This window comes from Monopterus albus, unplaced genomic scaffold (genome assembly GCF_001952655.1).
Source record: "Monopterus albus unplaced genomic scaffold, M_albus_1.0 scaffold46.1, whole genome shotgun sequence".
Taxonomy (NCBI): Eukaryota; Metazoa; Chordata; class Actinopteri; order Synbranchiformes; family Synbranchidae; genus Monopterus; species Monopterus albus.
In genome coordinates, this window is record NW_018127926.1 from 3,322,432 (window position 1) to 3,336,844 (window position 14,413).

At 39.3% G+C, this 14,413-nt stretch overlaps 1 protein-coding gene across 4 annotated transcripts in view; it reads right to left on the reverse strand.

Annotated features, from left to right (window-relative positions):
* Positions 1-731: 731 nt before the first annotated feature.
* The window catches only part of LOC109960272 (galactosylgalactosylxylosylprotein 3-beta-glucuronosyltransferase 1-like), a 76,461-nt gene continuing 62,779 nt past the window's right edge, over positions 732-14,413 (reverse strand). For all 4 annotated transcript variants that reach the window (XM_020600241.1, XM_020600240.1, XM_020600243.1 and 1 more), the window contains 3 exons: positions 4,892-5,188; positions 2,390-2,496; positions 732-2,084 (listed from right to left, as the gene is read on the reverse strand). In XM_020600241.1, coding sequence (XP_020455897.1) covers positions 2,410-2,496; positions 4,892-5,188 — 384 coding nt within the window. In that variant the 3' untranslated portion in view covers positions 732-2,084; positions 2,390-2,409. The remainder of the gene's footprint in view (positions 2,085-2,389; positions 2,497-4,891; positions 5,189-14,413) is intronic.

Genomic DNA, 14,413 nt, shown 5'->3' on the forward strand with positions numbered 1-14,413 from the left:
GAACTGTGAGGCTCTGCCACTGTTTCATCCCACGTCAGCATGCACCTTCCTCCTCTGACAGGCTGATGCCTGTCTCCAAACACCCAGAAAAGGGGCTCTCTCTCCCACGATGACATGCTTCTCACTCCACAGGCCGGTGCCTGCGGGGTGAGCACCCCCAGAGGGGTGCCCTCTCCCCGGACTGCCTCTCTGCAGTCCTCAGTCTCCTGGAAGTCAGATGGTCAACCGGACAGAGCCTCCGGCCGCAGCCGTGAAAAGACTCCCTGTTCCTCTTTTTGCCTCAGTTTTTATAGGGTTCTGGTCAGTGATTTTTGTCCTCTCATCCAACCAGATGCTGCAGTTTGCAGTTGATACCTTATTTGGCATGAAAAATCATATTGTTCTGAAGTATTGCATATTTTTTAATGTCAGTCCAAGTCAACTGCCCGTAACCGGCCTCCGCCCCACTGTGATCCAGCCTTGGATTCTACTTCCTCTTTTCTAGAAAACTAAACCATCTGAATACATAACGAAAATAGAAAGAAACTCACATCTGACTGAAATATCAAAATTCCATCTTTGCTTTTTACCAGAACAACCAGAATTACACACTGATTTCACACAAAATTATCAATGCCTTAAAGTAAAACATAAAACATAAATCTTTATGTCTGGGACCCGTATTTACAGTTTCGCTGACAGTCCTCATATTAACAACACGCCCAACATTTACACACACACACACACAACGTGATGCGCATGTCATGAAATGGTAATTGGGGAGATAGGACATTAGGAAATATTGACGCGCCGCATGCCATGCGTTTGTTGCAAGATAGGGGCTTATGTGAGCAAGGGAAATACTAACTCGCTAAAGTGACACAATGTTTCCCTGTAATTTCAAAACTGACATATGAAAGCTAACATGGGGATGAGGATGGCATTTGTGAATCTACCATGTATCTGATTTGATGTTCTTGTCTATCCTTTATGAATGTGTCATAAACTAAAGTTACCAAATGAAAATGGTGATGTGCTATAACTTTTTTTCATGCATTGTGTTGAGCCTATATTGAACATGTGCCTTGTTGTGTGTCATTGTGAGCAATTTACCCGGGGGAGAGAGAAGATGCCTTTTAAAAAAATACATGTAAATAAAGTAATTACAATGCTTTTGTCATCATTTTTCATTAATTCTCTGATTGTTCTAATGTTCAATTACTATTTACACATTGCAAAAAGGAACATCATTTGTATATCGTTTTAAGTGCTAAGAATAGTGTTAAGATTTTGATGTTTTTTATGTAGTTTTAAGATCCTAAGCACAACAAAGGGGACATTTTTCTAGCAGTGGTCTCTCACCAAGTGTACATGTCGTGTACTGGTATATGCACGAATTATTATGACACTAAAATGAACAAACCAGGAGTAAATGTAAGTCAGTAGTACCAAACTAGCAAGTCAAGTGCTTGTAAAACACCCAAACCAATACCAACACCAAAACCAAAACCAATAAAATTAAATTAAAGCAAACATCATAATTATCAAAAGGACATTCCTTCCCTTGCTATGTTGGAGTTTGCTCAAAGGAAAATAAACATGAGGCGTATCTGTCCTTGGAGACTTGTTTTTTATCCAGGCTGATGATCTAGGCCGTGTCCTTAAATCCAAGAGAAATGTCTCTTTTGTACCATTCGTTTTACTTGTTTTGAGGTGAAGGATATTTTTTTTAACCTGCTTATTTTGGTTGAGTCCGCTGGCTGTATGCTCTTCATATTGTGCTGTCTTTTTTTGTTAGGTTGTCTTCTGTCTAAGGTGCAGCTCACGACTATCTACACCAGCCCTGTGAGGTGTTTTTTAATGTCGTCTGCTCTGCACTTTAATCCTGACAAATAACCACCCCCTCTTTCTAATCTGTGCTTTAATATGATACATTTCTACTGTTTTAGTCCATATTTGAAAAATGTCAGATTCAGTCAAGAGGATTAAATCCCCCTTCAAAGCCCCCCCTTCCTTTTTTCCCCTTATGATTAAGACATGAGCGCTGGTTGCACTTATCAAGAGGCCCTGCCGTTTTCTTCTTCTGCAGGTCCAAGGCCAACCGCCTGCAATAAAAAGGATTAAGATGTGCTGAGGAGCGCTAAGGCTTCATTTAAGTTAATTGAATGTGTTTATTTCATTGGTGACATCTATTAATGGACAACACCTGCTATAATCGCACCTTAACGGAAAGCACATTAAAAAATCTATTTACAAATATCAGGAACAGCTGCTCTGTTTGTACAGGTGAGTCCAGCCAGAAATGACAATCACTATTTCTCCTGCTTTTGAAAATGGGATTTGTTGATGGCTAAAGGGTTCAGCTCAGTAATAGAAGGTATTTCAAATGTTATAAAACATTATTACTCACCGTTATCTAAGGAAAAATGGTCAAACCTCCATATTAGGGTCTGAGAATCCTTTTTTCCCCTCGTTCTCAAGGTAAGGTCTCTCCGTTCTTATGTGCCAGACAAGTATCTGGTAGAGAAAAAATGTATGGAAGCACAAAACAACAGCATCATTAGTTACATCATGTTCCCTTAATGCACTCATTCACTCTGTTCTCCTGTTCAGCTCCCACTTTGCGTCATGATCTTCAAAACATTCAGTTCCAGTTATAGTTCCAACAGTACACGCCACTACAGAGCCTGTGTATGTGTGTACAGAGCTAGTTGAGCATGAACCTTGCATTAGAAAGGACTGTGCCGGAGTGTGTTATCTTGTAAGTAAGCCCTCTGAGCTTGGCCTGTATGAAGTCTGACCATAGGATAATGGCTACCTTCATAGCCAACTGAAAATGTTTCAGTACAATATGCATGAGATTTGTTTGTCTTTGGAGCTGCGCTATAGTTCTTTGCACAGTTCTTCTGTGATTGTGCTATCAAGCCTGGACACTGGCTTGCTTTGGCCTCTGAGACCAAACAAACATCCAGGAAAAGGACAGCAAGGGGAACAAGAGGAAAAGGGAAAAGACAGAAGGTGTCAAGCTCATTTTTCCCTCTCTGTGCTGGAACCTTCCTCCTTTTCATCTCGCCATCACAGTGGTCATGAATTATGCATAGGGTGGTTCTGAGACGTGCCAGGAGCCCAGCCCCACTTTGCTCAGGTGTAGGGGGAAGTTAATGATACTGCTTGCATTTAAAGTGGTAGGTTATAAGGAAGAGAGATACCCAAGCATGTTTTTGCATTTTCTTCTTCTTTCCCTCCTGTCCTTCTGTCCATCCCTGCGCTCATCTGTAATCAGTGTGACTTCCCTACCCACCCACCACCCAACTCCAATTTCGCTCTCTCAGCCGTTCCCTGAATCCCCTCTTTTCATTTACTCCTCTGAATGGCTGGGGGTAGCAGGAGAAAGACCTGACTGAAAGAAAGCCCCCCCCAAAAAAATGTGTGTCTGTGTAAGGGTGATCGTGGTGTTAGCTAAAGCCCTCTGGCTGACTCCTCTTTGCTCAGAGAGAAGCCTTAGTGAAGTGACCCAGACCAAGGGCCTTAAGCAGGAACAGCGGAGTGGGCGTGGAGATGAGCGTTGCTGCTGCAACCCTCGAGCCTCTCAAACGTGTGCACACGAGCGTGTGGGCAATGTGAGAACTATAATCAATGATTTCCAACTTTTTAGCAACATATTTACACTACATTTTGAACATTAGCAAATTGTCATGTTTATATCTCATTTCAGCCAAGAAATGGATTTCTTTCCTAGAATCTGATGATGAGAAACAGGACTGAAGGGGGAGGATGCACAAACTACCCCCATAGATGATTTCTTTTCAGCTCAGAATGCTTAATCAACTAAATTTAAGGTTTCCTAAATGATCAAGTAAATGAACCTCACTGTTGCTAACAACCACTAATTATGTAAAAGAAATAAAAGTGTCTTTGCATAAAGAAAGTGCTGTGATTCACATTGGTCATTTGGTTCAACTGTGGGAAATGAAACGTACTGGGTCAGAGGTTGGTAAAATTACTGGTCTAGTTTTATCTGTGATAATGGAGATCTACTCAAGATTAACACTTGTAGTAGTTAATGTTTTACTAACCAGGAGGATGTGGAATGCAAAATTTACCGCTTTATCATCTAGGAGAAGATGAAGAGTAGGTGGGGGTTATGGCCTTAAGGGCACAAGCAGATGTTTTGGGGGGTGAATACCATTTGGAATACTGCATCTGTTTTTTTTTCCAGTTAACCAAGCTAGCAGGTGGTGGGTCCTCCTTTTGTTCTGTGAAAGCCGACATAAACCCTAAACTTATTCATCAACACAGAGTATTTTAATTCATCGCAGAGCTAGCAACTCTCTAATATAGATGAATAATTTTCCACAATACCAATGTCCATATTTGCTTTCTTGCTGAGATTTGAATTCCTAATAGTAAGTATGAAGCTACAGGTGACAGTTTAAATATAAAAACCAGAAAGAGGGAGAACCATTAGCGCCATCTAAAAGCAATAGCATCTGCCTATAAATCTTCTCATCACACTCTCAGCAAGAAAGCAAATACCCTACAATGTCAAACTATTTAATAATTTGTGATCTTGTGTCTTATAAGAGAATCTCATTGGTTCACACACCCTCATTGTGTTTTTGGTTAAGAGTAGTATCAAGGTAGTGTGCTTGCAGCAGTGTTATAAGCTAAATTATCTTTCACATAAGCTATGAGTAAAATAATAAGTGAGTAAAATAACATTGTAGATTTCATTCCACTTTTTTTTCCACTGAATCTGAATTATTGGTAAAATATGGTTCCTACATGGCTGACCACTTAAAAACACTACAAAACCTCTTTTTAAAAATCTCACAAACAGTTTAGCAAATCCCTTATATACTAACTGGTCAAATCAAGCTGCTTAACAGCAGTAAATGTGGGAGGAAATTACCTTAGTGCAGTTGGCTGCTTTAGGCTCCAGGTCATTGAGTGTGACAAGTCCCTGGAGCAAACTGCTCTCCTGGTAGCCTCCCTTCACCCCACGAAGCTTAAAATACGCCTGTGGCTTGAAGAGAATGACCCTCAGGTTGATTGCAAAGCCAGCCATGTCGATGGCAAAGGGCCGATGGGGGTCGAACACTACCTCCCAGCCGTAGACCTTTCCAGCTGCATTGACCTTGGGGGATTCGTACCGCAAGCCACCCGCAAAGGCCACAGGCCACACTGAAACTTTCTGAGTCGATCTCATCTAACAAGAGGAGAGCCAGGAAAAGAAATGGAGGAGGGAGGAGAGTCATTAGTCATTTGAAAAAGTGTACATGATAGTGAGACATAGTATTTGAGCATCAGCTGCCAACATTACAAAAGAGCATGGGTGGAAGATTTTTTTTTGAGCTGCTGCTCTTATACATTTTGAAAGATGATGAAAACTGACCAAGCCATTGTGTCATGTGCAGCTGACACACTGATAGATGAAGGGAGATCACACATATTGTTCAACAGCTGCCCTACAATGAGATAATTAGACACAACCATCTTTAAAAGGAGTAAATGCAGACAGTGCCAAGAGGGTTCGAGGGAGCCGACTCATTAGAGTAAATGGCTCTGGTTGCTGCTTAGCTGAGGAAACTCTTTAAGGTAGAGCCTCTCCATCCTCTCTGTCGTCCCCCTCCTCCTCCTCTTTTTTTTGTCCTTTAATCTTCCACTATGAAATGATCTTGCCACCCTTTCCTTTGTCTCCTTCTCAGTGAGTCTTTGCCATTCTGGCAAGAGCAGCTGCAAAAATTAAAGGCAACTTTTTATAATGAGGAAAGAGGAAGGTTATGAAACAGCAGTCATTTAATCATACTCAGTGCAGCGGAAATAATGATAGTGGTGCCTCTGGTGGACAATGTATTTACAGTAAAGGTGTGTGCAAGTACTACATGTACAGTTTGTAGTATGTCTAAGTAAAAAGCTTCCATGCAAATACAATAAGAGAATGCATGTGGAAAATGTATATATAATGCAAATCACATGCATATATCCCTTTTCATATGAGCTTCTGTGCTATATTAGTGTGTGATTTTATGGGCTGCTGTGTTATGGTCAGTTCAGGGGATCAGAGAGTAGCAGAGTCTGTACAGCATGCAGCAGGCTGGGGGCTTATGGGAATCCATGGATTTGCGCTTCAGGGGAAATGATTGTGCCAGGCACCCAGATTAGATTTGGCAGGCTGTTTGATCTTAATGAGCTCTGGGTGTTAATGGTTGAAGAGCAACCGAGTGCTTACATGCATGTGTCCATGGGATTTTGCCGCTATAAATCTGTACACAGAACCTTTTTTTTTTTTTTGGCCAACACTATCTGTCATCACATTTTTTTCTGTCTATTATATGGCCTACATATGCTACACCTGGGTATACCTTACAGAAATTGCTCTTGGATGCTGATCAGCTCCACTATGCGCTTTCCTCAAGGTAATCTTAATTGTTGCCTGGTCTTTTGTAGCAAGGACACAACTGAAGTCATCACATTTTTTTCTGTCTATTATATGGCCTACATATGCTACACCTGGGTATACCTTACAGAAATTGCTCTTGGATGCTGATCAGCTCCACTATGCGCTTTCCTCAAGGTAATCTTAATTGTTGCCTGGTCTTTTGTAGCAAGGACACAACTGAATAACCAACTTGCCTAAAAGAGACCTGCCTACTTCCCTCAAAAATACGCTACCAGTCAGACGTGTGGATAAAATTTTCCAGTGAATTAAATTGGAAAGTGCATCCAAACCTTTGACTGGTAAATCAAGATTTAAATGGTAAAACAAGCATAAATCAACTCTTTGCAGGCAACGTCAAGATGCTTGTCACTTTATGATCTATGCTGAAAATGTGAAAATGTGTTCTGTCTGCTGCCTCTTAAGGGAATATAAGCCAGAGTAAAACAGTGCAAATCCCTCTTCTGCTGGCAGCCAAGCAAATGAAAATACAGCAATGATCCTCTTGCCCCATTCTAATGAATACAGTAGGATGTGTTTGTACAGAGTTTTACTGTTTGTTGTTGCTGCAATTTCTGCACACATTTGTATGTGCATTTAAGTGCTATTTCTTGCTCCAGTAAGAGAGAGGCCTACAGAGATGAAGTGTCCGTGTTTCAAAATGGCCAGAACAGCCATACAAAGAGAATAAATCCTACTTTCTAATAGAGAAAATACAGCAGGCAATCAAGTACATTAATCAGTTCTTAAGGGGAAAGTAAAGGTAAGAAAACAAATTATTGCTGAGTCTGTGGATTATACTATTTATCCAAACAACAGCAGATTTAAATTCCATTCATTTGTTTAACTTATTTTAACAAGTTAAACAAAACCAAAACATTTTTAACCAATAATAAGCAAATAAAAGTGGTTGGCATCATAATTTACACTGAAAATGCAGTTAGTTTTCGAGGTGAACATATATGATAAAGTAGAACAAGGTGTAATATCACTGGTTCAGTTATACTGTTATAGACTAAATTGCATTTCCATTACTAATTATGTTTCTTAAGGATTTTCCTGAGCGTGGGCCTAAATATATTATAAAGCAATGTCACTGTAGACATTGATTGATAATGGATGTTGTCAGTATCATCTTGCCCTATTAATGACATTCTTTATTTTGTGTTTAGTCCATTATCTTGAAGTGGTTGAAAGCCTTCCTAAAGGCTGGAATGAGAGCAGAGAATGTTGGTTAAAAATAGCAGATTAAATAACATGTGACATGTTTGGAAAGGAGGTATACATAATATATGTAGTTCTTTACAGGAGTGTACTTCAACAGTAGGAAATGATTTTCCCACTTTATGATGCAAGTTCAACAATTCTGGTCTGAATTTTTTTCAGACCACTGTGTGAAGCAAACTACGTGTGGAAAAAAGATCTGTGTATCAGCTGAGATGAATTCCTGTTGCTCCAAACTGTATGTCACTGCTGTGCTGCTGTGAAAAAAACTAACTGTGGAGAGTGTGATTAGCAGTTAGCTATGATGTTGTCTCTTCACTTTTAGGCTTAATTAGTGTGCCACCTGCCAACATGTAATGCCAATTCCTGAATTACAGGTTTTGCATGCATGATTTTTTATTTTTACTGTCTTTTAAACAAGTTGTTGTCCATTTGGAATATTACTAAAATATGACACAAAAATCTGAGAGAAATGACTTTAGTGCTTTATATCATCTGAATGACACTTTGCTGCAGCCTGTAATGCAAACAGTGGGGGAGAGGCGAGACTATTTAAATTGTAAAAGTTTTAATTCTTCCAAATAAATAAATAAAGCATTATTTTGCTAAAATCAATGTCATTCCCTTTCACCATCTGGCTCTAGGTGATTGTAGAGTATGTACTCTGTGGTCATTGAATGGGTTGTTGCCTCATTAAGTTGACCTTTTACACTCAGGTAAGCTTTACAGGCTAATAATGCATATAACATCGGGACTGATGTTTGTAGTTCATTTGGGCGGAAAAGCTTACAAATGTTTCATGGAAATTAATGCAGCGGTCACCTACTGTGGAGCTGCTGCAGATTTTACACTACCAGTGATGTCACAGATTGATCAGTCTCTCGCTGATCATTTTTGTAATTTAAATGAATTTTTTCAGCAAGACATTTTTGTATTTACTGCCTCCCTTCAGCCTATACGCAGTATCACAAGCAATGAACTCTATTGTAAACATATTATAGAGAGAAAAAGTACAAATTTTCATTTTTAGATTTGGATAAATTCTTTTGTTGCAAATTAAACATGTCACAATCATCCCTGCATGTGTTTTTTATTGTCATTTCATCTTTATTGATGATTTAACTATTTTTGCTATGTAGTACAATATCCTCATGTGGGTTTTTATGCACACAGCTAATCAGTGTTTACCTAGCTCTATTTTTTAGTGTTAATAGTTAATAAACTGTTGTAGTTGTATTTGAAAATATATTGCCATTACTCAAAATCAAAAAATTGGCTCACTTTACATAGAGGAGGACAAATTAATATACATATTCTTAACCCATGGAGCAAGGGCATGTCATTCTTTTAACCTTGTCTTGACATTGGAGGAGTCATTAATCTGTTTTCAACCTATTGAGACACTGTATTTTTACTATGGTATCAGCAATATACTGTAGTTGCAGTCAATTCTCTGCTTTCTTTCTGTCCATTGGGCTGTCACACGTTCTCTTTTTTTCTCGTCTCTTTCCTCCCTGCCACCATTTCTTGCCCCTTCAGGGCTGTTACTCTAGCCCATAAATAGGCCTGTTGGAGGTGATGGAAGGCCTCTGAAGGAGATGGAGCACTTCAGCTGATTCCCAGAGAAAGGTAATGACAGACCCCGTCAATACCCAGTGTTCCATTTACTACGGACCCCGTCTGCACTACTAACAAGACTTGAGGCTAATTCTCAGAGGACCTAGACCGTGTCTGCTCAGGTAATTCAGCTGATGTCAAGATGGATGGCCTGAAATGTACAGATTACTGTACATGCCCAAACTTCTCCCCACCAGCTCCAGATTCCTGCCTACCAAGAACTAACCCCACACACCCACTCTGCTACTCTTTCTATAGTACCTAATGTACCACAGATGCCTATCATACTTTATGGCAAGGACGTACCATATAATATAATGTATGTTTGACTTAGTCTGTACTTCACTGAACTAAAGTTATTGGGATGGATCCAAAAGAAAGCATGTAATTTAAAAAGTTAACTTTTACATTTGTGAGCATAATGCCATACAACTCCAAAAGGAATATAGTATATCACTTTTTTTTTAAACAACTACATACAATGTGTACTAAAATTTCAATATACAATATTGCAATATATAATGTTGTCCGCCTCAACCTTTCCTCATCTATTTATCTTTTCCTGTCCTATTTCAATCCAATCATTCCTCTGTTAGCAGAATGGCTGCTATTGTTTTAATATTCAAGAATTTAAGAGGTGGATGGGAGCTTGAGAATTTTAATAGTTGCACAGAATTGGCATATATACAGTACAGAGTCCCCAGAGGAACACAGTGGGATTTTTTTAAAATTCTTTTGTGCTCCCGTATTGTTTTTTTCCCCTGATCCATGCAAGTGGTTTAGATCCAGTGACAATTTATGTGATGCATTGCAGCAACATCATCGTCTCATTGCTACAGTTACAGTGCCTTGCGAAAGTATTCGGTCCCCTTGAACTTTGCGACCTTTTGCCACATTTCAGGCTTCAAACATAAAGATATAAAACTGTAATTTTTTGTGAAGAATCAACAACAAGTGGGACACAATCATGAAGTGGAACGAAATTTATTGGATATTTCAAACTTTTTTAACAAATAAAAAACTGAATAATTGGGCGTGCAAAATTATTCAGCCCCTTTACTTTCAGTGCAGCAAACTCTCTCCAGAAGTTCAGTGAGGATCTCTGAATGATCCAATGTTGACCTAAATGACTAATGATGATAAATAGAATCCACCTGTGTGTAATCAAGTCTCCGTATAAATGCACCTGCACTGTGATAGTCTCAGAGGTCCGTTTAAAGCGCAGAGAGCATCATGAAGAACAAGGAACACACCAGGCAGGTCCGAGATACTGTTGTGGAGAAGTTTAAAGCCGGATTTGGATACAAAAAGATTTCCCAAGCTTTAAACATCCCAAGGAGCACTGTGCAAGCGATAATATTGAAATGGAAGGAGTATCAGACCACTGCAAATCTACCAAGACCTGGCCGTCCCTCTAAACTTTCAGCTCATACAAGGAGAAGACTGATCAGAGATGCAGCCAAGAGGCCCATGATCACTCTGGATGAACTGCAGAGATCTACAGCTGAGGTGGGAGACTCTGTCCATAGGACAACAATCAGTCGTATACTGCACAAATCTGGCCTTTATGGAAGAGTGGCAAGAAGAAAGCCATTTCTTAAAGATATCCATAAAAAGTGTCGTTTAAAGTTTGCCACAAGCCACCTGGGAGACACACCAAACATGTGGAAGAAGGTGCTCTGGTCAGATGAAACCAAAATCGAACTTTTTGGCAACAATGCAAAATGTTATGTTTGGCGTAAAAGCAACACAGCTCATCACCCTGAACACACCATCCCCACTGTCAAACATGGTGGTGGCAGCATCATGGTTTGGGCCTGCTTTTCTTCAGCAGGGACCGGGAAGATGGTTAAAATTGATGGGAAGATGGATGGAGCCAAATACAGGACCATTTTGGAAGGAAACCTGATGGAGTCTGCAAAAGACCTGAGACTGGGACGGAGATTTGTCTTCCAACAAGACAATGATCCAAAACATAAAGCAAAATCTACAATGGAATGGTTCACAAATAAACATATCCAGGTGTTAGAATGGCCAAGTCAAAGTCCAGACCTGAATCCAATCGAGAATCTGTGGAAAGAACTGAAAACTGCTGTTCACAAACGCTCTCTATCCAACCTCACTGAGCTCGAGCTGTTTTGCAAGGAGGAATGGGCAAAAATTTCCGTCTCTCGATGTGCAAAACTGATAGAGACATACCCCAAGTGACTTACAGCTGTAATCGCAGCAAAAGGTGGCGCTACAAAGTATTAACTTAAGGGGGCTGAATAATTTTGCACGCCCAATTTTTCAGTTTTTTTATTTGTTAAAAAAGTTTGACATATCCAATAAATTTCGTTCCACTTCATGATTGTGTCCCACTTGTTGTTGATTCTTCACAAAAAATTACAGTTTTATATCTTTATGTTTGAAGCCTGAAATGTGGCAAAAGGTCGCAAAGTTCAAGGGGGCCGAATACTTTCGCAAGGCACTGTATAATTACAGCTATAGCCTCTTTCAGTTAGCCTCAGCAGCAGCTGGTTATAGCCTACTGACACAACGTAGAGAGCTAGGTTAACTAGGTCTGTAACTAGATGTACTATACTCTGAGTAGAAGCAGCAGAGTCAACTGTATAATGCATACTATTTTATAGGGTTATTTTTGGTGATTAATGTGAACACTTTAACGTGTAAAAAAAAATTAACGATATTATGCAGCATCCCTTTTTTTAACTTCCTGTGGCTATGTGCTAATGCTTCCACTGTCTTCCTGCACTTCCAGTCGCTCATGCTTACTCATGCTAGTTATGGAGAAGAAAAAAAGACAGCATTTTAGATGGAAAATTCTACTTTATAAGGTTATCGGGTGGTGCTTGAGAAAAAACAAAAGTAGTTTGGCTATTTTTTTTAAAACGGCCCATAACACGGTCATGGAGCAGGAGTCCTCTTTCATATTATTCCATGCTTTGCTTCAGTCCTATTTCCATCCGAAAGCCATGACCTCATCATCAGACTGGCTTGTACTAACCTTTTTCATTAACAGTTGTAGGCTTTTAACTGGGTCCAGCTTTAGCTTCTGATTTCTGACTAGTTTTGCCTTACTGAAACTTTAAATACTTTGGAAAATTTGTCAGTCTTTTTTCGCATTTTTGCTCTCTGATTGTGACTTAATTAGCCTAGCGGCCTGTTTTAAGTGTATTTAATTTCTCTAATTTTAGTCTAACATGTTTTTGTAAAAGGCTAGTTGTACAAAAAGTATTGACCTTGGACTTTTTATATATTATTCATTTAATCAATTTCTTTCATATGTAAATGTGGCACCAGGTTTGTCAAAATAGGTGCCGGTCACAATTTGAGAGGTGCTGGATCTGGATCTGGCTTGTTCCAGCAGAAATTAACCCCTGGCTGTGAATAAAACCGCAGAGCGCCACTACTCAGAGGCATGTGTGCAACATTTTCAGACTGTTGCAAAGGAATGGAAAAATCAAAGAAAAGTCAACCATTGGCACAGACAGTGCTTGTAATATAATAGCAGCCACAAGACTACTTTCATATGAGCACCTGCCTTGCATGGCACACAGTTTGCAGAGAACAGTTTTTCTTCATGACAGTGGATTTGACAGTACTTTGACTAAATGTCACAAAATTATTGGCCACTTCAAGCACAGTCCTTAAGATGCTCGAGAGTTAAGACAATAGTAAACTGTGCATAAACAAAAAGAAGAATCACTTGTTCAAGACATGACAACCAGATGGATCTCCACATTGGAGATGATCAAATGGATCCAACAAAACAAATCACTGATGGTCACCTTGGCCCAGCAAGACAGTAGACTTCCTACGCTGACAGAACCTGAGCTGGAAAAGCTGCAGAGGATGGAGGACCTACTTGAAGTTGCAGGTAAATTATTCTCCTTCTCTCTCAAACATAGTTTTGGTGTTTGTTTTGAGTGCAACTATATTATTTGCGGCTGTATGTTTGCCGTGCTGTGTCTGTACCTGAAAACACAATGCCCTGTGAAAGGCTGTTCTCACTCTCAGGCCACATCATCCTAAAAAAAAAAGAGCTACTCTTTCTTCTGATAATGTGGACAAACTGGTCTGTCTCAGTAGTTGGCTCAAAGTAGAAGGGGAGTAGGTTCCTTAGATTCAAAGGGGGTTTGAAATATTGATGCTGATCCATCGTGCACCGGCTTTCACATCACAGACAGCGAGCTGGTAAAACTGAACCACTGTGTACCTCTGAAAGATTAGTTAACAAAAGCATTTTTGTTTTTTGTTGGTGTTTTTAATACAGTGGCCTCTCTTTTGGTTTTTGGCTTCTGTTCATCTAGCCTCCTTTGAAGTCACTGAAATTCATCTTCAATTGTACTCGTGCAAGTGGTATTTTTCTGGGGAAAGCATAAACCCCAGTTTGTCTAAAGTCTAAGATAAAATTGTGCTATTAAACAAATACTGGGACAAACAAACACAGTTGCACTCACCAGAGATGACTGGACCTCTCTCAGTAATCACAGTTACCTCGGTGTCCCTTTAAGGTACATTTAGAACCAGTGGTGGGGCAGGTACTCAGATCATTTACTTATGTAAAAGTAGCAATACAATTCTGTAAAAATACTCTATTACAAGTAAAAGTCCTGCATTCAGAATGTTGCTTAAGTAAAAGTACAAAAGGATTACCATCAAAACATACTTAAAGTACTAAAAGTAATGCAGAATGCAAGTGAAATTTCAGTATAAATTTTTCTTTAAAAAAGCATTTTTTCCAATGTTGTTTTCTTACTGTTGCCCCTAGATATCAGTAAAGAACCTCTAAATGGTACCTTTTTAATTTTTACATATGCTACAGTATATAATCTCAGTTTGTAAAATAATATAAAATGATATAATAATATTTCTGGTGTAAAATGTCCTACATTACCGTAGTTTCCTTATTCTAGTGCTGTTACTACTACTCTTCTTTTTTCAAATGTTCATGTGAACATAGGAAAAAATATTATTTGAACAGCAATAAAAAATATTTTTTAAAAATTACACTCTATATAGTCTGTTAGGGTTTCGTCAGGGCTATTACATGCCAGTTTGAATTCACTGTGACAGCCCCAAAAGCAACAGCTCTAAATTATAACTTTGTCAATAAACAGGAACAATGTGATGTAGAATATCAGCACTAAC